Below are 26931 nucleotides of genomic sequence, written 5' to 3' on the forward strand. Positions count from 1 at the left end.
AAGCAAATCTTCGCAGGACTTATACACTTAATGGTAAGGTCCTAGGGAGTGTTGCTGAACAAAGAGACCTTGGAGTGCAGGTTCATAGCTCCTTGAAAGTGGAGTCTCAGGTAGATAGGAGAGTGAAGAAGGCGTTTGGTATGCTTTCCTTTATTGGTCACAGTATTGAGTACAGGAGTTGGGAGGTCATGTTGCTGCTGTGCAGGACATTGGTTAGGCCACTGTTGGAATATTGCATGCAATTCTGGTCTCCTTCCTATCGGAAAGGTGTTGTGAAACTTGAAAGGGTTCAGAAAAGATTTACAAGGATGTTGCCAGGGTTGGAGGATCTGAGCTACAGGGAGAGGCTGAACAGGCTGGGTCTGTTTTCCCTGAAGCGTCGGCGGCTGAGGGGGCGACCATATAGAGGTTTACAAAAATGAGGGGCACGGTTAGGGTAAATAGGCAAAGTCTTTTCCCTGGGGTCGGTGAGTCCAGAATTAGACGACATGGGTTTAGGGTGAGAGGGGAAAGATATGAGAGAGTCCGAAGGGGCAACTTTTTCACGCAGAGGGTGGTACATGTATGGAATGAGCTGCCAGAGGAAGTGGTGGAGGCTGGTACAATTGCAACATTTAAGAGGCATTTGGATGGGTATATGAATAGGAAGGGTTTGGAGGGATATGGGCCGGGTGCTGGCAGGTGGGACTAGATTGGGTTGGGATATCTGGTTGTCATGGACGGGTTGGACCGAAGCATGTTTCCATGCTGTACATCTCTATGATGTTGGTAAGGATTGAAAAGGGTCGTTGCAATTCCAAAAATCAAATTCTTGCCCAGACCTTTGCTATTGTTCCTCACTTGAGATTGTAGGCAGAGGAACCTGGTTGGTTAATAGGATAATTACTTTAAAGGAAAGGGCAGGGATTAATAGAATAGCTCTATTAAAGGGTAAAGGCTCAGATATTTTCTATGTCAGCCTGTTTGGAGATGTTTTGATACATCTTTGGAGCACGTGAGACTTGAACTCCTGGCTCAGAGATAGGGACACTATCACCATGCCACAGGAGCTCCACTACTGAAGGTTCAGTACAGACAAGAGGTTGATTGGCCTGCATCAATATTTATCATTCTGTGTCTCTGTGAGTCCACATTTAACTGGTTACCAGAAGTTGTATGGAACTGACCTGAACTGATTCCCTTTCTGTTTCATAGTGTGGAATCTTGTGCTGATCCGAAGAGCAGGAAGAGTGAGAAACAGGTGACCTTAATTGAGTGGGATGCTAAAATTTAGAATATGGATAGTGTGCTGAACCTTTTGCAATTAAGTTCTCCCTGCACAAGCAGTATGTATCTTCCAGTTCACAACTGCATATGAGCAGCGTGTGGCAGGAGAGGTCCTTGCTGGCCTCAGGACTGAGTAGCCACTGCTCTGTCTTCTTAGGAGAGCATTTGTCTATCACATGCCATGATAGTTTAGGCTGGCTGGTGGGCAGTCGAAGTTACACACAGCATGGAAGATGACCGAAGGTTGGAGACTGGAATGCAAGTGGTAATTATTCAGGAGGTTGGCCCAGGGATGCAGGCTGACCAGGGAAGAGTATAATGGCCAGAATGTTTCGCTGCAGGTGTCCCCGCCTAGGGCCTGAGTGCTGTTTCTGGCTTGCAGTGAATGCTTGCCTGTTGAGGTGTCCTTTGGCGCCAAGGACCTCCAACTCCTTAAGGTCATGTTTGAGGTGTTGGCTTCCTGCTTGTTTACCACGAGATTTGCTGAATGACTTGCACATGGATGTACAATGAACTGTGAACTGTACAGCTGCTCAAGCTGAACCTAGATTCTGTAACTGAAGATTCCACCTATAATGAGGCAGCAGTTTGTCTCCACTCAGCACCTCCCCCCACAATGGAGGATTTCTGTGAATATCTTGAAAGCTGCTGAAGACATTTCCGAACCCATTACTTGTTGGTATTTTAATGTTACCAGAAAGTGATAGCATAAATAAAGCTGCCAGATTGAGGCCAGAAACCTGCATACAGAAGGAAATGTTAGACAGGCTAATATCACTTGCATTCACCAATACTGCTCCACTTACACAAACTGAATGTACAGTGAGTAATTGTTAACCAGCATTCTGTATGACACTTACCATTGGTTCCAGGTATGCTCTAAACGGGATACAAACAGAGAACCTGGGGAACAGAACATGTTATATCAGTGCTTAGAAAGCTGCCTTTTATACATGTTATAACAGTGCTTAGAAAGCTGCCTTTAATTCTTCTAGTACTGGATTTAATTTTTATATCTCTTGTACAAATAGTGATTTGTATCAAATCTGCTCCTGTGAACAATGTAGGAGGGAACTCTACATTTGGTAGCACCTTACATGCTATGGGTACCTTTTGAACTTGTTAAACTGATTATAAAAGAGACAGTTCCAGAGCATATTTTGAAATTCAAGCCATCATTAATGTAGTGATTGGAATGAGGTCAGCCAGTCGGATCTCATTAAGAGTGAGTTCCCTGGGTGGACCAGGTTAACAGCCCCACTCGGAGTCCTGGCTGACAGATAGAAATAGGAATATCCAGGGGTTTTGGTCAATCTAGGAGCCAGCTCTAAGCTAGCTGGGTCAGTATCTTGTACTATGCTCATTTAAATAAAAGGTGACTTGATGACAGAATACCAGCCTTCATGGAGTTATATCAATTAAGATAGAGTAGCTGCAATGTGGAGTGCAGCTGGTTAAAGCTTCTGAAAGTTTAGGATCTGATTTTTCTTTTGGACCCCTGCCTGAATGAAGTACTTGGCAAAAACATGTTGAATCTCCTCGCTAAGATCTAAGCTGGTTAAATTAGGCCATTTGGACTCCCATGTTCAATTTTGGAATGAAAGCAAAAGGGATATCTGGCCTTGGTTGCCATTAGTGTGTGTTTTGTAAATTTGATTGCAGTGCACTGCCAGTGATAGTAAGAATATTGCAGAATTCTTTTCGATCAGAACCACGATGCAGGAAGAGGCCATTCAGTCAGTTTTGTTGGTGCCAGTTCTATGGGAACTACTTGTCCCAATTTCATTTTTCTGCTCACTCTCCAAACCCTTTTATTATATTCTCCCATTTTCAGATGTTGATCCAGGACTGTCCCTTTTGAAATTATAATCTGATCTCTCCTTCATTATTAACATACAGAAAACATTTCATGTTCTAATGTTACGACCAGGTGAAAAGGGGTGAATCGGTTCCCTTCTTTTGAACCCCCTTGGTCAGTCACAATAAATATATCTTATTTTTAGCATGCAGGTTTTTCATACTTCCATTAAAATGAAGTCAGTATATCAAATTTTAAGGAGCCAATTGCATGGTATTCAGTCACAGTCACAGAGATGTATAGCACGGAAACAGACCATTCGGTCCAACTTGTCCATGCCAACCAGATATCCCAACCTAATCTAGTCCCACTTGCCAGCACCCAGTCCATATCCCTCCAAACCCTTCCTATTCATATATCCATCCATTCTTGACTGAAATAAAGATAAATTTTAATTACCAGTAACCCCAAGGAAAAACTAATAAAACACAACATCAAAAACACACACAGACGTGGCTTAAGAAGGGCAGAATGGCAAATCCAGAAGAATGATCAGGAGTAGGAAGTTTAAAAAGTTCTTGGAATCCTTCAGTTGTTATAGTTGAGCCTGAGACCACAATTGTAGAGAGAGAGAATTCCAGTAAGCAATTTGTCTGCAATGCAGTTTATATGTGTATTTCCATGTCTGGCCTCATTGCTTTTTCAGGATTGATGAAAATTGCCTGCAGATTATCCAAGTGTATAAACTTCCAGAAAGGTGAAAATCAAAACTAGGAGACAAGGGTTTCTTCATGCCTGACTGAATATCAGAGGATGTTAGTTTTGGTTCAGACTGTTTATCTCACATTGGTTTCATGAGCTTGGTTCAGTCTTGTCAGGTGACCACTATGGGCCTTTTAAATCATTGTTTTCTCCATTTTTGAAAACCCATTTTCATCCACGAAAGGTCTTGGAGATTAAAATTTGATAGTGGAAATTGAAAATTGCATATTTTAGCACTATCATGGCACTGCTACCTCTCTCTGTGAGCAAATTTGTTTCAATTTCAGGTTCATAATTCTGGTGAAATGTCTGTGTTTTGCAGTGGCTTCTGGCAATTCTTTATGTCTGCATTTCCTGGTAGGTAGAAATGAAAATGGCAGAAGCTTTTTTTAAATGTTCCTGCCTCTGATGAGTGGCAATATCTATCCAGCACAAACAAACCAATTTGTGTCTAAATTGATTTGTAAACCTGCCATAGTCTTTAAATTGTTTCCGCTGAGCTTTGCACTTCTCTGGAAACCATTGGGTAGCTATTGAATTCTGATGTTTAGTATTGCTGAGAAAGTAACTTTGGGAATGTTGTGCATGACAGAACAGGTACCATAGCAGGTAGATTGCATTAACAAGGTGCTGCTGCTGCTGCTTGTATCTACCCCTGCCAGGAGATCTGCTGACACAGTGTGTCACCTGTCTTGCACAAGCCCATATATTTTATGTAGCCTGTCTACAACTGCTTTGTGACATCTGTCATAGAGTCATAGAGATGTACAGTACGGAAACAGACCTTTCAGTCCAACTCCTCCATGGACCAGATATCCTAACCTATTCGAGTCCCATTTGCCAGCACTTGGCCCATATCCCTTCCTATTCTGGAGGTTTGCTCGCTGAGGCGGAAGGTTCGTTTTCACACCGTGAGCCTCCGGATGAACCCTTCACCCGGAGGCTCGGTGACGAAATGTCTGAAAATGAACCTTCCAGCTCAGCGAGCAAACTTAAATCCAGAACCTCAACCTGAGCTACAGTTCTTCTCAAAACCCTTCCTATTCATGTCCCCATCCAGATGCCTTTTAAATGCTGTAATTGTACCAGCCTCCACCACTTCCTTTGGCAGCTCATTCCATACACGTACCACCCTCTGGGGGAAAAAGTTGCCCCTTAGGTCCCTTTTATATCTTTCCCCTCTCACCCTAATCCTATGCCCTCTAGTTCTGGACTCCCGCACCCCACGGAAAATGCCTTATCTATTTATCCTATCCATGCTCCTCATGATTTTATAAACCTCTAAGGTCAGCCTTATGCCTCCGACACTCCAGGGAAAACAGCCCCAGCCTGTTCAGCTTCTCCCTATAGCTCAAACCCTCCAACCCTGGCAACATCCATGTAAATCTTTTCTGAACCCTTTCAAGTTTCACAACATCTTTCCGATAGGAAGGAGACCAGAATTGCACACAATATTCCAAAATTGTCCTAACCAATGTCCTGTACAGCTGCAACAGGACCTCCCAACCCCTATACTCCATGCCTTGACCAATAAAGGAAAGCATACCAAACGCCTTCTTCACTATCCTATCTACCTGTGACTCTACTTTCAAGGCACGATGAGCCTGCACTCCAAGGTCTCTTTGTTCATCTAACCAGGTCAATGCTTCTTTCTACTGCCTGCTATTTTGCCCTCTAGAAGAGATCTCTGTAGCTTTTCAATTCTGATCAAATGGCCAAAATACTGACATTCTCTTTTCTGGATGTCAATTTTTTTTTAAATTCTTTTTTTAAAAGCTTTTATTTTGCTCTTGCAATTTCAACAACCTCTTAATTTGTTTTATGCTTAAAAAAAATCCTTACACGGACCATATGTCTTAGTTCCACCTTTTGAGATGTAGACGCTATATAGTAATGTGTTCATGCAATGATTCACAGCTAGTAAAAGTAATAAATGCAATCTGTCCCCTGTATTTATATGGTTAAATGAACTGTTGGTGTGGTACACAGCCATACAGACAAAATGTTTATCTTTAATTCCTGATCTGAGTGAGCTGGTCAATTTGGAAAGTTCCAATTTCTCTTTGTGATCTTGGCCCAGATAGGGGGTTCCCACTTCTGTTCGCTATCCAGTGACTCGCTGCTACAAAGTGCATGTTGGCCTAGTTGTGATACCGTCCAGATTTGAATAACTGGTTGGCATTCACTTTTTCAGCTTGCACATGAAGTTGCGCAAGGTACCTCTGGGATGTTGGTATTTGTGCAATTGAAGGCGAGCAAGAGGTCAAAATATTGCAAGTCTTCTGCTTGACATTTGTTGCTTTCCCTTCACAAGCAATTCGTTGTAAAAGCTACTTGTTACAATAAATGTTTTATTAAGCCAACGGTAAGTTACTTGGCTGTGACTCACCCACAATTTTCACGATCGATCTAATCAAATCAAATGTTACAGTGGTGCCAAATTACTGACTGCATTGATCTGGCTGCTATGCCCAGTATTTTCTCCCCTTTGTCCCATAGTGTAACAGATGACTTCAAGGAATAAACACTATCAGAGCAGCCTCTGTTCTCTAGTCAAGATAAAGTTATTCCTCAGTCACAGTTGGCCCAATTCTAATTACCTTGGAGACCCAAGTTATTCTCTAAGCAGAGACCTTGAAGTCTGGCCAGCATCTTTTCCCACAGTCTGAGTAAGGAATAATAATCTCCAGAAACTGCTGACGTTCTGTGTGAGTCCAGCATCCAAAGGCCAAAAGTAGTGTGTTCTCTTCCCCCCGCCCCCACCTCCCATTCTCTTTTAAAATTATTTAAGCAACCACACTGTATTACATTCCATTTTATCTAACAAAGCCTTTGTAACCCGGTTACCAAAGCCAGTTCATCACATTAGCTTACTAAATGTGAAGGAAGTGCTATATTGTCTTAAGGTCAAAACTGTTAAGATAAAAGGTGCAAATGCTGGCAATTCACAATAGATCAGTGTCAGAGAAGACAAAATGACAGGGTTATGTTTCAGGTCATTTTCAAATCCTTTGTCAGAATTGATTTGAGTGATGTTTTTGATTTTAACAGATCTGCAGCAATGTATGAAGTAAAAACAATGACTGCAGATGCTGGAAACCAGATTCTGGATTAGTGGTGCTGGAAGAGCACAGCAGTTCAGGCAGCATGAAGGGCTTTTGCCCGAAACGTCGATTTCGAAGCTCCTTGGATGCTGCCTGAACTGCTGTGCTCTTCCAGCACCACTAATCCAGAGCAATGTATGAAGTTGAGCTTTGATGATGAAATCAATTTTTTTTATTGATTCAATTAATACGCTATTTCTAGTTACCTCCCTCCAGCACTAATGACAGATCTGTGATTATTGCTTCTCCACCAGTGTTAAACAGCTTAACATCTTCAGTCTTCGATTACAGAATCCATAGGTGCTTTCAAATTGTATGCAGACCGTGCTAATGTTGCTGGCCTTTGACGCATAGGTCTTGCTGTGCCTATTGTTCCATTTCTCTCTCTTTTGAAGTCTTCATACATTTTTCAGAATTAGAAACAATGTTGTCAAAATTAGTGAGCTAATGGCAAGTTAGTATCGTCGCTTCAGGTTTTGCTGTATAAAATGACACTGTAGAGGTAGCAACTATGAAGATTTTTGCTGTTCAGAAGCAAGAAAATGAGATTTGGATAAGCAGTGACAATTAAATATTCTTTTGATTTAAAGTAACAGTAATTGTTTATTTCTCTTCTTTGTTCTTTGGATTTCACATCCTCATTCATAAGCCGCTGTCAATCCGAATGCCAGAAATTGTGCTAAGTTAACCAAAAGTGACTCATTTGTATTTTTTTTGCTCCTGTGCTTATTCCTCATTGTGGACAGGCTCCTGCCTTCCTCTTGGCATTTAAGCTTTTTATGTCTCCTTTCTTGTGACAAGACCAAGACCAAGATCAAGAATGCACCGTGTGAGGAATTACATACATCAGCACACTTTGTGGGGCAAAACATTGCTGCAATATTACATCTTTTTACTGGCCTGCTAACCTTAGCAAAATTAAAATGGAGAAACAAAGTATCTTTCAATGTTGAGTCAAATGCTACTGTTCTGGAATTCCTGCGATAAGATAGAAGGCAAATGTGGTGCTGACCTTCACAGACCAAAATGACATTGCGTTCAATCTTTGGGTTGACAGTAGCTATTCCAGTTAGTTTATATTTTAATCTTGGGGAAGGGAATAAAGCAGAAAACTCATTTTGTTCCTGGTCATCATATGGTAAGTCCTCACTGTTTCCCCCAACTCCACTGCTTGGCTGTGATGGTAACTGTCCAGGCTGTCCATGAAGGGTAGCTGCTCGGAATAGGCATTTAAGAACTGTTTTGGAATAGTTTTCCAGCTCTTTCTGCAGCAATCACATCATCACAAAATGGCATTGCCACATTTACTCTGAAAATAAAAAGCGTTGGAGATCACAGCGGGTCAGGCAGCATCCATGGAGAGAGGACAAGATAACATTTCGAGTCGAGATAATTCTTCGTCAGACTCACTTGGTCATAGAATGGAAAAGTACTCCTACTGTCTTGGTGCTGTCTCCAATTTTCTCACGCGGGTGGGGAGCAAGGACAGGGAGTGAGGAATGGTACATATAGATCCTGCAAAGCGCGCAGTCTGCTTCTAACATGTGGGGTGATTAGTTGTGATTGGCTGCCAACTGTTCTATCATTCCACAATCACTTGTTTGTACCTACTCCTGCCTGGCGATCTGCGATCATGGCGTGTCACTCTCATCTGTCTTACACAACCCTCCTACAGTGCAGAACAATTAGATTAGATTCCCTCCAGTGTGGAAACAGGCCCAACAAGTCCACACCGACCCTCCAAAGAGTAACCTACTCAGACCCATTTCCCTCTGACTAATGCACCTAACAGTACGGGCAATTTAGAATGGCCAATTCACCTAACCTGCACATCTTTGGACTGTGGGAGGAAACCGGAGCACCTGGAGGAAACCCACGCAGACACTGGGAGACACTCGTGCCCGAAACGTCGATTCTCCTGCTCCTTGGATGCTGCCTGACCTGCTGCACTTTTCCAGCAACACATTTTCAGCTCCATAGGACATTCTAATTGTGTACTTTGATAGCACCACTAGATATTTAGAATGCCAGATTTTATTTCGGTCATGCATATGTATTTATTTTAGAGGGCAAGGATAGAACAGAGTGACCAGGCAGTTCTTCACCAACTTCATATCTTCATTTCCTTTCAGAAAAAAGGAGGAGGGAAGCTGTTGCAGCCGCTACACGTCTCACAGAGGCCCTGGTGGATCATCTTAATGTTGGGTGGGTATTTGCTCTTATCAATGACCTGAAAAAAATCACTAATCCTTGTTTTTGTACATCCCTTCAGAGCTTATGATTGTAAAAATGATTGATCATTTGTTTTCCTAGTTTGCCATCTTTGTGTTTCTCCCTCCTTCAATAAGGCACCGCTGTAGGATTGACTGCCTACGGTTTTCTGACCGCCTTGTTATTCGTTATAAATATTCAACTCGCCCGTGATAATTACACGAGGATAATGGTCTGATTGCCCCCAAGGCAGGATTATGTCCTGCTGTAGGTCCTGTTTAGATAGGGAGATACAAATTAGTGGATCTAAGTACAAATCCCTTTTCATTTGTGACTAATTCTTTGTTGTATGTAAAAAGAAGTCCAAAAGCAACCTGTAAAGTACATTTACCTGTAGGATCTTAACAGCATATCAGAACGTGGAACGCAGAACAATACAGCACAGAACCTTTGAGGCTGTGCCTGAAAATTGACACGAGTGTGGATATTCTAGTTGTCATCAATGTACCCCTAGAATCATAGAATCCCTGCAGTGTGGGAGCAGGCCATTCAGCCCATCAAGTCCACGCTGGCCCTCTGAAGAGCATCCTTTCCAGACCCACCTGCTATCCTAACCCTGTAATCCTGCATTTCCCATGGCTAGTCCAGCTAGCCTGAACATCCTGGCCACTATGGGCAATTTAGCATTGCGAATCCACCCTAACCTGCCCATCTTTGCACTATGGGAGGAATCTGGAATACCCGGAGGAAACCCACACAGACACTGGGAGAACATGCAAACTCCACACAGACACCCAAGAGTGGAGTCAAACCCAGGTCCCGAGTGCCATGAGGCAGCAGTGCTAACCATTATGCCACTCGAACCTGCTTAGAAAAGTCATCTGGTTACTGTTGAGTGACCTCTGCTAGGTGTATGTTTGGGCCTTTTTCAGCATCTCCATGTTATGTTTATGAGGCATTTGTTGGTTTGAAAATGGCAGGGAAGAATGACTGCTCCTGAGACCCTCCAGATCTAGCTGACACAGATTTTCCGGCAAATGTTCCAGTCTGAAACAACTGCTGTTTAACTGCTACACTCACGGTCCTTCTCTGGTTGTAGGATACTGTTTGCAAATTGAAGTAAATTGGATCACTTTTGTGAGACAAGGAAAAGTAGGAACGTTGCTCCTAACCTTAGAAAATGGTGCTGGGTAATGTCCCCTGCTCACCTCACCAGCTCTGCTGTAGTGAGATGCCCACCAGCAGGCATTGAACGCTGGGCAAGAAGTTGCCTTTCAATGAATCCCAAATTTGACAATGGCACAGGCGAGAACAGCAAGCACTTTGCCAACCTTGCACTCATTTTGGCTGGATACAAGTCTTATTGAAATAGCCCTTGAAAAGGTTTTGGAGGATTGACACTGGGTAAGTGATTTGAAACCAGCAGTATTTCCATTTCATACCCAAATGAGAGCTATTTGTTGTTGGGTTTCAAGAATAATTGTGGAACCTTAATAAAAAGCCTTCAATTTATTCATTTGATCCTTCTTCAACAGCTTGCTCAGATTTTGTGCTACTTCCTTAACATGCGAGTCCAGAGGAAATCTTAGAAAATCCAATTGTTCAGAGAGTGCATTGCCTGAGATGAATCTTCCAATTCATTTTGTTTCATTTTATCAATAAGATGGCTTGCTTTTACAAATGGAAAATAAAATGCAATATTATGAGAACGAAAGGGAGTGGTAGGTAATATTAAATACCGACAGGGGTATAATTTTCATAATAACAGGTATGATATGGCAATGATTGCATTGCGTATCTTTCAAAAGTACCAGCTGTGTAAATGGCATGAACAGAATCGTCAAGTCAGTAAACAAGTTAAACATTTATAATGGCTACTTGTGAAATTAGCCAAGTGAGTGGGAGCGGCTGCGCTGTTGCTGTTATGTTCTCAGTGTTTCAGATTTCCACACTGAGAAATGTAATCATTCTGGAGTAATTGAGAAGCAGTAGCCTTCAGGATTGTACGTTGCTGGGTTTGGGTATTATAGTTTTTCTCCCATGATAAAATCCACTGCAATGGAAGCTGCTTAACCTCAGCATGACCTATCACTCAGCAGCACTGTAGCAGCTGTGTGAAGCAGGTGTGACAGTGGGCGGGGGTGCTGAAATGCTTCAGGCACTCAATTTGTTACAGATTGCATGGCCTGTGAGCCCCTGCTCTTTTCTGGTGTTACAGCTTTGTTTTATGATAATAATTCTCTGCTTCTTTCCTCTGAGTCCTACTATCTTTTAGAAACACCAACTCCCTCCCACGTTTGTGTTATGTCTGTAGTAATGTCTTCCTAATTTGGTTAGGTCTATATCCATTGGAGTTTAGGAGAACGAGAGGTGATCTTATTGAAGCACATAAGATCGTGAGGTGAATGGATACTATGGATAACAGGACGACTTTCCTCTTGTGGAGGAGACCAAAATTGCGCAACATTGTTTAAGATTAAGAGATCTTCCTTTTAAGACAAAGATGAAGACTATTTTTTTCTCTGGGACTCAATGGTTAGCACTGCTGCCTCACAGTGCCAGGGGGACCCACGTTTGATTCCAGCCTCTGGCAACTGTCTGTGTAGAGTTTGCACATTCTCCCCGTGTCTGCGTGGGTTTCTTCCGGGTGCTCCGGTTTCCTCCCACAGTCCATAGATGTGCAGGTTAGGATGGATTGGCCATGCTAAATTGCCCATAACATTCAGGGATATGTAAGTTAGCTGCATTAGTCAGGGGTAGGGGAATGGGTCTGGGTGGGATACTCTTTGGAGGGACGGTGTGGACTTGTTGGGCCAAATGGCCTGTTTCCACGCTGTAGGGATTCCATGATAAACATGTGGAATTCTCTTTCCCGGAAGCTAGTGTAGGACGGGTCTTCAAATTTATTCACGGGCTTGGTTAGTTAGATTTTTGATAGGCAAGGGATTTGAGGGTTATGGGAGACAGACGGGAAGTGGAGATGAGACCACAACCAGATCAATCATGATATTATTGAACCGTGCAGCAGGCTCGAAATGACCTACTCCTCCTCAATCCTATGTTCCTGTCAGTGAAAGGCCAAGAAATGGATTAGACAGAGAGTCTGGAAAGGCATTGTGCTCAAGACTTCTGAAGCATCAAACCAAAGTTGAACACGGTGACTGTATAACCCTACACCTGGCCCACAGGGACAAAGTCATGATGTGGGCCAGTCTATCTAATCTAATAGGGAATTCACAATAGCTGTTGATCCCTTTCTATGTCACAACTCACTGGAGCTGGGCACTGGAAATCAAGCTCTGAGTCACCACAAATGTGAAGAGTTAATTAAACATCCAAAACTCTCAATTTGCCTCTGATTGCTACCCAGGATAAAAGCAGACCATAATAGCTCTCTTCAGTTGACAGTTTTTTTAAAAAAAACTTTTCCTTTTTTGTAACTTTTTTTGTGAAGTTACTGAAACTTACTTTTCACAAGAACAGGGTTTCTAATTTATGTAACTTAAACTTTACCCCCTTTAAAATTGTCCCACATACGTACATGTACACCCAAAAGAAAGCATAGGTACTGTGAGTGGGAGGGAAAAATATAGTTAGGAGAATCCAGTTCTGCATTACCAGTTCAAATCACAAAACTAGATGGGTTGATTTCATAATCATTTCAATTCTTCATGGAAACCTCTATCTGCACAGCGATAATCAAGTTGCATACTTGGACATGGGGCTGTCTTTGGGTTTTAGAATTATTTCTTTCACTATCTCTGAATGTAGATTTTCTGCTTTTCCAACAGAAAATTGGAGATAGCAACTTTCAAGAAAGGGGAGAGCGAATGATTGATGCAGGTCTCCTTGCTTCTCTCTCTTTCACTTCCCTAACAAGGTCTGTGTTAAACTGCAACCTGACCCAATCAGAGGGTTGTTATTATGTTAGGCCCTCCTGGTCCCACAACAAATGGTACCAGATTGTCTGGATTCAGTGTTTCCGAAATGGAACACTGTCTCACATGTATCAGGTGGCTTCACTTGTTTTTCTGAAGCTGCAAACAACTCCTTGAATACTCTCCCCTTCTGAAAAGCAGTGTCTGTTTTTCTCACTTTCAGTCCACTGTCCAAAAATAAAAAGATGTCATCTCTTACATTGTACTGAAATTTAAAATATTGACTCTCTAGTCAATCCTTTGCATTTTATTCGGGCTGTCTTACAGCTTTCAAAGCAGGAATGTGGCCCATTCGTTACTGAAGGACAGAGAAGGTCCAACGGTTTGTGAATTTCAGGGTTGTCATGACGCGCCTGAAGTTAAGCCATGTGCCATTTCAATCTCTACACTTATTCACTGATTTTGGATGTGTACTAATATTTAACATGCTGTCATCATCAGTGCTTAGCCCAGATACTGATGATGTTAAGGAAAAGTTCTGTTCTAACCTTGATGAAGTCAAAAATCACACCGCACCAGGTTATCATCCAACAGCTTTATTTGGAAGCACTAGCTTTCGGAGCACTGCTCCTTCGTCAGGTAGCTAGTGGGGCAGGATCATAGGACATGAAATTTATAGTAAAAGATCAAAGTGTCATACAAGTGATGGGGCAAGATCTTTGTCCACCCCAGACCAACACCGGCACCTCCACGCCCTGATGAAGTCCTTACTGCCATCTCAAAAGAAGAAAAGATCATCTTTCTGGGAGACTTTACACCACAGTTGGCCATAACTCCAATGTCTGGGGTGGAAGCATTGGGGAAAAACTGGGTGGAAATGCCAATGCAAATGGCATCATCCTCCTGAAAGTGTGCTCAGCATGGCATCATTCCAATAAACACCTTGTTCTGCCAGAAAGAGGAATATGAAGCCTTATGGATACATTCGAGCTTGTCGCTGAATTGTCAATCTAGAGACCCAGGTAATGTGCTGGGGACCCAGGTTCAAATCCTTTCATGGCAGATGGTGAAATTTGAATTCAATAAAAATCTGGAATTAAGAGTTTAATGATGACGACGATTCCATTGCTGATTGTTGGGAAAGCCTATCTGGTCCACTAATGTCCTTTAGGGAAGGAAATGATCTGGCCTGCATGTGACTCCAGACCTAGCCAGCGATGCCCTTATCCTGTGAATGAATTTAAAAAAAGATTCTAGATCATCTTGACCCTGGTTCCGGTCCAAGATCTAAGTGACACCTGTATCACATGATCCGTGTGGGAAACTGCTGCCTACTGAATAGGTCATGGGCTTGTTTGATCAGTGATGCACATGGGCTTAGCACCAGGATCTTGCAAGGCCCTGACATTCAAAAGGAAGACGATGAATGTTTCAATCCTAAAGCAGACCAATCGAAATCAGGAATTCTGAGTGCAGCTCATGATCAATCTGGCAAACCTTCACACATCCAACTTCCTTTCATAGAATCATCGAATCCCTACAGTGTGGAAACGGGCCCTTCAGCCCAGCAAGTCCACATTGACCCTCCGAAGAGTAATCCACCCAGACCCATTCTCCGCACTTAACCTACAGATCCCTGAATACTATGAGCAATTTAGCATGGCCAATTTACTTAAGTACAATGGGATCCAATAAACTCAGCTGTGCTGGACTCCTGTGTCCAGACCATTGGGTTTGAGCATGGTTGTCACAGAAGTGGTTCATTGATAACCATGCAGAAATATATAACCACCTGGATCAAAAATAAGCAGCCTTCATTGCCTGGCAGAACAATCCACAGTTGCAAAGAGATGTTGAACAGCAAGTGAAGTCTTAGGGAGACTAAATGAGTTTGTGAAAGCCACTGTTGTCAAAGTCTATCTGTGATTCCCAACTATCTTGAAGGGAATGGTATTTGACATTCTGACTTGATCTGATTTTAATGCCCTTGAGGTAGTCTATCATTCACTTGTCAGAAACAAAATCGCTATGAAGAAGGGGACCCTTCTGACGTTAACACAGGATTATTCGCATTTGTTCTTGGAATGTGGATGTTGCCGGCTCGGCCACCATTTATTTGCCATCCCCAGTTGCAGCCAAAAGTCAACCACAACATTGCTGTGGGTCACATGTAGGCCTCACACAGGTAAGGATGGCAGATTTCCTTCCATGATGGATATTAATGAACCAGATGGGTTTTTACAACAATCAATGGTTATCATGAGGCAAATTTTTATTACTCCTAGATTTTTACTGAATTCAAATTTCACCTTCTGCCATGGTAGGATTTGAACCCTTGTCCCCAGAACATTCGGCTAGATTACTAATTCAGGGACATTTCCTCATGCACCATCGCTACCCCAGAATGGGCAATTAATTAAACCTCAAGTGATCCTTACATTTGGAGAACAAATGTAAAAAGCGTCTGCCTCTTTGGGGCATTGCCAGAACATGGATACAGACAAGACACCATTCTGCCAAGTTACAGAGAATTGGGGTCCTCCTCTTCTGCCTTGAACCTTTTACAGGCAGACAGAGAGAGCAACATTTCCATGCTTTTCTCAGCTGCAATACATGTGGTGAAGTTGAGTGCAGGAAATTCTACAGCCGTGGCACTTCCTTCAGAGCCAAAAATTACAGCTGGGCAATGTTACAAGAGAAGGAAAATTCACTACAAATGTTTGTGTGCAACTTGCCAACTTTTTTTTAAGAAGGTGTTTGTTTACGAGGGGAGTCACATTCCAAGAACCATAGCTGAGACGAAGGGAAGCAATTTTAATCGAATTTGAAAAGTTGCGTTGGAACATATTTGAAGGCTTGCAAAAAGCCTGTTGAGGTAAACATTTCTTTTTGTGCAGAAATAAAGGATCGTGGCAAGCTAGTTAGAATCAGTTGTCTAAATTTCACTTCAAGTCTTAACAGTACACCTTTTCTTAACTTTTAACAACGCAGCAGTAGATTTATATGCAGGAAACCTGTGAAAAGTATGTGGCCTGAGCATAAAGCTAGTGATGAGGGTTCTTTTTAGGTTAAAGTTTTTTAAATAATTTTTTTCTGGAGTGACTGTTGCAAATCAAAAAAGGACTGCTGTAAGTTTTCCAGAATTCAAATACTCTGCATTGTGTTGTCTACTGTATACAGGTATGTGAGTTAAGAGCAGGTATTGGCCAATTGTTTCCTTGAGCATGCTCCACTTGGTCTCTGTGATAACATCATGGCTGATCTGATACCATCTTGATCAAGCTATGTCTTAAAAACATTAAAAGACCCTGCTTTCACTACTCCCAGGGGCAGAGCATTCCACAGGTTTGCAATCCCTTTGAGAGAGAGGATTTCTCCTAAGTGCCATCTTAAATAGGAGACCTATCACTTTTAAACTATCCTTAGTTCTAGTCTCTCCCACAAGAGGAAACCTCCTGTCAGTATCGATTCTGTCAAGTCCCCTCACTCTTGTATGGTTCAATGACATCACCTCTCAGTCTTGAGACTGCAATGATTATGGGTCCACTGTTTCCTCAAATGAATACCCCTTCTTTCCAGAAAACAGTTGAGCAAACTTTCTCTGAATTGCTTCTAATGCAATTATACCCTCTTTTTAAATTAGGAAACCAAAACTGTACACGTTACTCCAGATCTGGTCTCACCAATGTCCCATACAACTGAAACAAAACTTCCTTACTTTTAGATTCCATTCCCCTTGCACTAAAACCAATATTCCATGTACCTTTCTAATCACCTGTTGTACCTGCATCTCAACTGTTGAGTAATGTACAGCTTTTTCATTCTTTTTGCTAGTGGACAAATTGACATTTTCCCACGTTACGCATCATCTTCCAGATTTTCTTGCCCATTCAGGTATTCTTAGTGTCTTCACAATTTACTATCCGACCTATCTTTCTGTCAGAAGCAAATTTAACAACCATGTCTTAAATGTCTTCGTCTAAGTCATTGATAAAGAGTAAATAATTGAGGCCGCAGCATTGATCCCTGTAGCACTTCACTTCTTGCCAGCTCAAAGATTATCGGTTTTATGCCTAGTCTGTTTCCTGTTAGCTAACCACCCCTCTTTTAATCTTTAATATGTTACTCCCTGTGCCATGGGCTCTTATTTTACACTGTGATCTTTAATGTGACACCCTTTCAAATGTCATCTGAAAATCCACTTACACCATATCCACAAGTTTCCCTTTATCTGTTACTCCTCAAAGAGCTCCAATAAATTATTCAAATGCAAATTTTCCTTTCACAAAACCAGGTGAAATGCAGTGGCAGCACCCAATTTGTATACTGCCCACCTCCACTGGAAATAGTTTGGGCAGGCTACACATCCCAACTCTATTTCCAAATGATGTTGCAAGTATGTTTTTTGATCTGCTAATCTCAAAAGCCAATGATATAAACAGACACATAAAATCCAAGTGTACTCAGGGACACACTTTCTTGTGATTTATAATGTATATTGGGTGTGTTTCGTGGGAGACTTCACACTTAAGGGTAGGACCAGAGACTTGGCTCTGGATTCATGAATTGTTTGAATGTGCCCTGGACAATGCACAAGCAGACGTTCCTTTACCAAAAGCAAACGTGACGGGTCACAATGAGTTTGTGATCACTCTTTCCTTACCACCCCTCCTCCTTGTATGGAGGGCAGAGAGCATGGTGTAGCATACTTCTACAAATCTTTTCCTTTCATTGGAGGGAGGCAGCTTGTTTTAATTTCTACCTCAAAAAAAAGTAGTTATTTCAATCGACTTGTTCAGGCATGCTACAGCACATGACCAGAGCATGTGGACTTGAACCTGAACCTTCAGTCTCAGAGGTGGCAACACTACCAGTGTGTCACAAGACCTTTCGAGACAAACCGTTGGGTCCTGTCAGAACTGAAACATTCCACTTACCAACCAGTCATGGGCCAGTTAGTACCCTGTGTTTAATGAGTAGGAAAACGAGGTATCTGGCCGGGATCCACATTTTTCAGCAATGCACTTCTTCAACTCCACTCCTTATTGATTTTATTTATTGCTGTCACATGTACTTCCGTAGAGTGAAAAGTTTTGGTTTGCATTTAGTACAGGTAGACCATAACCTACGAAGATCATAGAGTGTTCGAACAGAGCGAGGAATATACAGCGACAAAGGTGGCGTACAAAAGCAACATCAAAATTAGATTTGAAATTAGAGAGGTCCATTCAGTAATCTAATAACAGCAAGGAAAAAGCTGTTCTTAAACCTGTTAGTGTGTGTGTTTAAGCTTTTATATCTTCTGCCTGACGGAATAGGTTGGAAAAGTTGTAACCCGGGTGGGAAGGGTTTGATGTTGGCTGCCTTCCTGAGGCAGTGGGAAGTGTGGATGGAGCCAATGAGTGGAAGGTTAGCTTGCGTGATGGACTGCGCTGTGTTCACAACTCTGTAATTTCTCATAGTCCTGAGCAGAGCAGTTGCCATACCAAGCTGTTATGCATTCAGATAGGATGCTTTTTATGGTGCATTTGTAAAACTTGGTGAGAGTCCTTTCGGACGTGCCGAATTTCCTTAGCCATCTAAGGAAGAAGAAGCATTGTTGTGTTGTCTTGGACGTAGCATCAACATGAGTAGACCAGGACAGATTGTTGGTGATTGTCACTCCCAGGAACTTGATACCCTCGACCATCTCCACTGCACACAGTTCCACCTCCTTGCTTCCTGAAGTTTCACCCTGCAGTTTCTTGCTGTGTTTAATCTAATGTTTTGTAGATCTTTGCTATACACCCCTGAGTGGCTTCCCTTTTATATTAAGGGTGGTCTTTATTCTTTTCTCTGGTTAATTCTCCATAGCTGGAGCTGATTTTCCAGCCACCAGACCCCAAATGCCCACTCAATGTTTTGCTCTTCCTAACTTATGATTATTTTGATCAGCCTATTCAGGCACGTTATGACACACATCTAGCACAAGTGGGGCTTGAACCTGGACCTGACTCTCCTATTTCGAACTAACCTGTTCAGAGATGTCAGGTGGGGCTTGAACCCAGAGACACTATCACTGCTATCTGAACTTATGGCACAGATCTGTAAATGACCGGTCCATGCCAGTAGTTAACTCCAATTGCATGTCTTTATCTGTGCCCTTTTGTGGTGCAGTGGTAGTGTCCCTGGGTTCAAGTCCCATCAGCTCCAGAGGTGTGTAATAACTTCTCTGATCAGAAAAATAGGTTAATAATTATTTTTTTGTTTTCATCCGTCCTAACAGATTGGGATGAAATTTGAACTTCCCCACCCTGGTTTCTGCCAGGCTGACATCTGTTAAAATAGGACTTACCACTGTCCCCAGTCTTGTCGACTGTAATTGTACATTGCAAATGCCAAAGAGGCCCATTTGAAACCACACTATTTAAATGTGTCAGTCAGACTCTGTGTCATATACTGACTGCAATACCTCAGCAATGGAGTGGTACTGGCTTCCCCACCAGATTGAAACCATTGGGAACTCAGTCCAGGGCCAGCAGAGATGAGAAAGAGAAGTGTAAAAATGTTTTCTTAAATAGTTTGTGGATCTTGAACAGGATAACTCCCTACCCCGACCAACTGCTATCGATGTCATAGCACCCCAGCCCCAACTCCTGATCACTTGCCCGAGGGCCAGGGCCAGTTCCTTGCAAAGTCTTCCTGACCAATTGCACTATTTCCCACTGACGCCCAGGTCATCTTGATCGGGATGCCAGTGGTATGTTTGCGAGGCTCTTGGATTAAAATCATCTGGACACCCATTGGGCTGCATTCCCACCCAGGATGTAAAATGGAACTGTGTGTGTGCAGGCTGTGAAACTGTGAAGGGTATCATGGCTGATCACAATTTTCAGATTGCCTTGAGTGAAGGAGTAGGCTGGTCAGAAGTTTGTGTGAAAGGTTAAACCCTGCCCTAGACCTCGGCAGTTGGTCTGTAAATTCTGTGTACTGTGACCAATTGGCACCACGTGCATTTCTCATTAAGCTTATTTGGATAATGGCCAGACATTGTCGAACAATGACTGATTTCTTTTCCCCTCCCTGACCACCACCACCAGCAGCACCACACCATGCCACCAGTGAAATTGGAGCCAACTTGGACCTTCAGCTGGTATCCCAACATGGAATCAGCTCCTTCAGTGAGGATGGCAATCACACCTGTGATCATTCCCTGTATGGCTTTTGTGCCATACCACACGGTGCCCTTACGCATTGCACCATCTGGAAAGCTCTCTATTTTCAATAGTGAGATACAAGAGCAAAATCTATTTTCCAGAGTCATTCTCCGCTGACTCTCTGCATGTAGACATACACTGTCACTTCAAAAAGCAGCTGCTTTATGTGCTGATTGAACATTGGCCAGTCATGCCCATTCCCAATTGTTTTTGGTTGCAGTTTTAGCGCAGGACTGCTCTTTGAAAACAATGCTCTAGCTAGTGATGGCAATCGGAATGCACCCAAAATACAGCGTTTCTAAACTGGAGATGTGAAATAAGCTTTGCTAGTTCAGAAAATCCTGATGTAGGCGGCTAAGAAAAAGCTAGTATTGACGTTGTTGTTCTGCAGAATACAAAAGGGAGCCTGTTAAATTGCAAAATTAAGGTCAAAATCAAAGCTTGTATGATACTTGGAACAAGCCACATTTTCTTTTAGTTTTTAAAATTGACTGAACAAAAGATCCTTTTAATAAGCAGACTCTTGCAAAGTAAAATACCCACTGTGATGGGTAAACTGCACAAACTGTTGTAATACAGAATCCAAATAAATGCACAAGTAGTTTGCCAAAAAATTTAAATGTTTGGATCAAACTTTTATGAGATACATATGAAAAAAATTACCAATTTACAATATGCTGCACCCCTGCCCTTTCTCCTCATTATAAGTTTGCAAAAGTGAAGACCCAGGGCTTGAGTCACCATTAAAATATCAAATACTTACTTGTAAAATAATGCAGCTTATTACAGACACAGTTGTGTTGGGAGGAGGGGGGAGGTACTCCAGTTTGCTGTCTAACTCGGTTACTGATTCGTATGACTTAGCACCCAGTATTCAATCTCGGCTAGAAACCCCTTCATGCATTACAATTGTCTCTTGATGGAAGTTTTGTAACCAGTATGATTTTCCCCATGTGAGAAGTGTGACGTGTGGAGGCATTTGCAGCCAGTAATGAATGCTTATGACCACAAAAATCTTATTTCCAGCAGTAAAACGTGCCCCTACCTCTTGGCAGCATCTGGTATGAGAAACGTCTACATTATTGCTGATCAGAAAATGAGCCATCTGCCACTGCCTCCTACTTGTTTTAGAATATCAAGGCCCAGGATATGATATTGTTTGTTTCTTCAAGCAATTGTTCCAACTGGGTTTCACCCTTAATTGCACTCTTGATAGAACGATTGAATTGGTTCATTGTGGCGAGCCTCGTGATTCTTTGAGCATTCTTTATCTTTCACAGCAACAATCGGCAGGAGATGGGGGTTGGGCTGGGATGGAGCCTTGCCTCAACCACACAAGCTGTTTCCTGTCAGTCAGCACTGAGCGACGTCGTCTATCTCATCCATCTCGTGTGACAATTGTGAAGTGGGAGAAGCAGTCATGTTTTCAAGCGTTAAAAAGTCTGTCCACCAAAATTTATATTAAAACGTTTAATTCAATGTTATTTTTTTCACATCTTTTAAAAGCAAGATGGTGCCTCTCAGAAAATCAAACATCTTGTCTTGCCAAAAAGTCCTTTAGTTTGTGCACAGTCAGGAGAGTATCAGCAAGAACTAATGTTGAGCCGTTTAAATGCTTTATAAAGTGTCTTGTCTTTGGTACTGGGATACTTGGATTTGGTGGGTTGAGGCTGACCCAAAAGACCTTTACTCTTCTCGAAAACAGAACTGCCGACACTGAAGATCTGAAGTAAGCAAAACCAGAAAGTACTGGAGGAACTCAGCAGGCCTGGCAGTATCTGTGGAGAGAGAAACAGAATGAACATTTCGAGCCCAGTGACCCTTCGAAATGGCACTGGCCTTGAAACCTTAATTCTGGTTCTCCAGTACTTCTGTTTTTGTTTGCTTCAGCTCTTTACTCATGTGTAAGTTTTGAGAGTAATGGTTAGATTCGAACTTCTTTTTTGCAAGGGGGCTAAGAATTGTCCTTTTGCTCTTCTGTTGAGATATAATTAGCATTTGCTTTCCTTTACTTACCGATGGTTCTTCAATGTCCATGCAATAGGTTGTCTTTTCAACCGCTTCAGTTCCAGATATAACATTCATTAACAATATAAAATATGAACCCTAAATTAGATTTCTCTCTATTATAAGGGGCCACTTGTTACAGACTGATTGGGACATATAAACATCTGATTCTTTTTGTTGGATGGTTGTTGTTGTGGATTAGCTACTCTATTCATAATTATTCAGTTATGAGTTCGTGCTGTTGGAAGGCCCCCTCCTAGGGAAGCTGTCATAAGCCAGTTTATCTTTAGCAGCACTGTTAAAGCTGTACCAAAACTGGAGATGCCCACAGACTGCTAACTCAATCTCTGAACTGAAGCAAATTCTATCCAGCCAAAAGCCCTTAAGCTGAGCGAGCTTTGAGAAGATTTGTCGGTTGAGGTTTTGGATGTAGGTTTGCTTGCTGAGCTTGAAGGTTCATTTCCAGACATTTTGTCCCCCTACTAGGTAACATCATCAGTAGCCTCCAGGCGAAGCACTGCTGAAAATTCCTGCTTTCTATTTATATACTTGGGTTTCTTTGGGTTGGTGATGTTATTTCCTGTGGTGAAGTCACTTTCTGTTCCTTTTTCTCAGGGGGTGGTAGATGGGGTCTAATGCGATGTTTGTTGATAGATCTAGGAAAGGCTGCCATTTCATGACAAAAATATTGGCCTTTGAGTCTTTTTGAAGAGTTGGGACAAAGAAGCATTAATAAATGCATTGAAAAACTGAGGAATATACGAAAAGCAAAGATTTTGTGTTTGTGAATTGTAATTATCAGAAAATTCTGTCCTCTATCATATCGCAGAGAGAAAGGTTTGATGGTAGCTGAGTCATGCCTGGTACGTTGAATGGAAGGGCTCACTCAACTCCTTTACAATAATTACAATATGTGAAAGTAGCAGTTTAACATAGGTAAATGTTGCCAGTCGTCTTGTTTAATACATGAACTTTGAATCTTTAGCCTTAAGTTCTGTGAAATTTAATCTTCTGTTATGACTGAAAGAAAATGATAAAATTGAGTATTTTGTGGATGAAGCAATCTATACAGCTCAAGGTAGTTTCACAAATCCATAAATATCTATGAAAGGCAATTCTTGAATTTGAAACAAGTTTGAAAAGATAAAGCAGGTTAATGTTTCAAGTAGAGACCCTTCACACGAAGCATTCTGTTTACAATTTGCATTCACTTTCATGTACAGTGTTGACATACTTTTGTAAAAAGATTGAATTTTGCAACGTGACTGCCTACCTCTTTTTTTTTGAGGATGGAGTGCAGTCAGTTGGCTTTTTGGGTAAGAACTTCCTTATAGAACATGGACCAGTACAGCACAAGAATAGGCCTTTCGGCCCACCATGTCTGTGCCAACCGTGATGCCATTCTAAATTAATCCCATCTGCCTGCACACGGCCTATGTCTCTCTCTATTCCCTACCTGTTCATGTGTCTGTATTGTATCTGCTTCTACCATCTCCCCTGGCAGCATGTTCCAGGCACCTGCCAAACTCGGAAAAAACAAACTTGCTTTGCTCATCTCCTTTAGACTTTTCCCTCTCCCCTTAAACCTAAGCTCCCGAGTATTTGATATTTCTAGGAGAAAGTGAGGACTGCAGATGCTGGAGATCAGAGCTGAAAATGTGTTGCTGGAAAAGCGCAGCAGGTCAGGCAGCATCCAAAGAGCAGGAGAATTGACGTTTTGGGCATGAGCCATTCTTCAGGAATCCATCGTTCAGGAATTTGATATTTCTACCCTGGGAAAAAGATTCCAACTATCCACCCTATGCATGCCTCTCATAATTTTATATACTTCTATCAGGTCACCCCTGAGGACCATTTCTGATGCTGTAATGGTAACAGTCAGAGTTTGTCCAATCTCCAATCTGGGCAACATCCTCATAAACTTCTTTGCACCCTCTCCAAAGCCCCCCATGTCCTTCCTATAGTTTGGTAACCAAAACTGAACGCAATACTCCGAATGTAGTCTGACTAAAGTCTGATACAGCTGCAACATAACTTGCTAACTTTTACACTCAGTGTCCCAACCAATGAAGGCAAGCAAGGCATAAGCCGCCTTTACCACCTTATCTGTTTGTGTTGCCACTTTCAGGGAGCTAGATCATTTATTTCATGCTGAAGCATCTGTGAATGTTCTGGTGTAGTATTGTTTAGATATGAATATATTTACCACCCTTTTCTGATTTATTCTGGGTTTTAATTCCACATGTTGGACAGAATTTAATGGAGCCACCCAAAATAGGAAAGGTGCTGGATGGGGTGACTTAATCCAGGCTGGAGCTGAAATTCCACGTTGCGTTTAAGGGATTAAATAATCAGCATTTCAGCAGAACTTTAGATTAGATTAGATTACATTACATTACAGTGTGGAAACAGGCCCTTCGGCCCAACAAGTCCACACCGACCCGCCGAAGCGAAACCCACCCCATACCCCTACATTTACCCCTTACCTAACACTACGGGCAATTTAGCATGGCCAATTCACCTGACCCTGCACATCTTTTGGACTGTGGGAGGAAACCGGAGCACCCGGAGGAAACCCACGCAGACACTGGGAGAACGTGCAAACTCCACACAGTCAGTCGCCTGAGGCGGGAATTGAACCCGGGTCTCAGGCGCTGTGAGGCAGCAGTGCTAACCACTGTGCCACCGTGCCGCCCATAACTTTAGGGTCACAGCATTTAGTTGGGAGAATCTCCTTTCCTTACATTTGCTTGCCCTGCATGCTCCTTTAATTTGGAGAAGTTGTGATTCAGTCAGATGTTTGAGATTAAATCAGTGGTGAGTGGGAAACTCATGCCCCCTCATTAATGAAAAGTTAAAATGTGGTGGTCCAATCAGATCAAAAGGTCTTTGTTGAAAGGTGAGAAAAAGGAGATGGGAGCAGGGGGAATGTTTCCAGACAGTCCCAAGGTGAAGATCACAATGAATGCAAGACCCAGGGAAGTAAAGGAGGGTTTGGCCAACTTGGGGGTGGGCAGGGCTGAGTTCTTCTGATTCACAGAAGAATCCCCGCCGACAGCAGGCTCCAATCCTCTTCCCTGCCATTTGAAATGCCAATCATATTATGGTGGGGCAGGTTAATATTGGGGTCAACAAAGATTTGGTCAAGCTCGATTGATGCTTAATTCCGTTCTGTATGGAGGGTGGGCAAAGGGGTCTTGTGATGTAGTGGTACTGCCTCTGGGCCAGAAGTTCTGAGTTCAAGTCCCACCTGTCACCGAGGTAACAAAGTGGCTCAGTGGTCAGCACTGCTGCCTCCCAGCGCCAGGGACCTCGGTTTGATTCCACTCTCTGCCGAGTGTCTGTGCGAAGATTGCACGTTCTTCCTGTGTCTGCGTGGGTTTCCTCCGTGTGCTCTGGTTTCCTCCCACTGTCCAAAGATGCGTAGGTTATGGTGGATTGGCCATGCTAAATTGCTCCGTGGTGTCCAGGAATGTGCAGGCTAGGTAGATTAGCCATGGGAAATGGGCAGCAAGTCAGGCAGCATCCAAGGAACAGGAGAATCGACGTTTCGGGGATAAGCCCTTCTTCAGGAATTATGCCCGAAACGTCGATTCTCCTGTTCCTTGGATGCTGCCTGACCTGCTGCGCTTTTCCAGCAACACATTTTCAGCTCTGATCTCCAGCATCTGCAGTCCTCACTTTCTCCTCCTAGCCATGGGAAATGCAGGGTTTCAGGGTGGGGTGGGGTTGGGGGTGGGTTGTGGATGGGATACTCTTCGGAGGGTCAGTGTGGACTTGACTGGCTGAATAATCTGCTTCTACACTGGAGGGATTCTATGTTCTAGGTGTGTCAGAACAAGTCCAAACCGGTTAATTTTGAAAATCTCTGGTGGCCAGGTTACTGATTTTTGGCACGTGCCCACCCTCCATGTTATGGTGATGGGTGAGGATGTGGTGAGCTGCGTACCTATTTTTATTTTGTGTGTGCCCTTTCCCCCTGCCAAAAATGCACCTGGCAGGGGTATGTCCTCTCCAGTCCTATATTTTATCATCCCCTGGAAAGTGCACGCATGATCATGAATTTTGTGAGAGGATAGAATTGAGCTTGGCTTTGTTTTCTGTTTTTATCCCTTCCTCGCCCATTCCCATGGTCTGACAACCTGCCAGATTTTTAAAAATTCTTTGAGATGGTATGTGACCATACCCTGGCAGGGCCACATGGGAAGGGTACCAGGTAGCATTTGCTGCCTGTGGAATTGTAAACTAAACTGAGGACCCTACGTCAGCATGAGGGAGGCAAGCAAAACAAATTCCTCCTAATGTGGAAGTCATTCCTTTTCCTTTTGCTCCAATTTGCAATGTGCTTCCAGCTCTTCTCCCACAATCTCTTCTCTCCCTGGAGAGCAGCAACAGCAGCATTTAAGTTTTGAAAAAAAAATTGTTGACATCCTGAGATTTTAAAAAAATGAGTATCACCATGAGAGCCTTTTCTTTCCATTTTTATTTCCAAGCGATTATGAAAAAATGTGCTGTTTTTATCTTTCAATATCTTTTGCCAAGTTGTGTGTTTTTAGGAGTAGTATTTTTGAACAATGCATACTATTAATCTTGGGGGAGAAGGTTTGGTCAGCACAATAGCATGTAAGAGCTAAATTATCACCAGTTGATATTGTGTGGTTCATTCAGTGAAGTGGTTTCAGTCATCCCTTGACTCTCTCGCTGTGTGG

At 42.6% G+C, this 26931-nt stretch overlaps 1 protein-coding gene across 1 annotated transcript in view; it reads left to right on the forward strand.

Annotated features, from left to right (window-relative positions):
* bloc1s1 (biogenesis of lysosomal organelles complex 1 subunit 1) overlaps nt 1–26931 on the forward strand; it is a 98749-nt gene that overhangs the window by 13681 nt on the left and 58137 nt on the right. Inside the window, exon 2 of the mRNA XM_043681790.2 lies at nt 9063–9135. Coding sequence (XP_043537725.2) covers nt 9063–9135 — 73 coding nt within the window. The remainder of the gene's footprint in view (nt 1–9062; nt 9136–26931) is intronic.

Source organism: Chiloscyllium plagiosum, unplaced genomic scaffold (assembly GCF_037043375.1).
Source record: "Chiloscyllium plagiosum isolate Xiang-an unplaced genomic scaffold, Cpla_swu_hap1 HiC_scaffold_53X, whole genome shotgun sequence".
NCBI classification, from domain to species: domain Eukaryota; kingdom Metazoa; phylum Chordata; class Chondrichthyes; order Orectolobiformes; family Hemiscylliidae; genus Chiloscyllium; species Chiloscyllium plagiosum.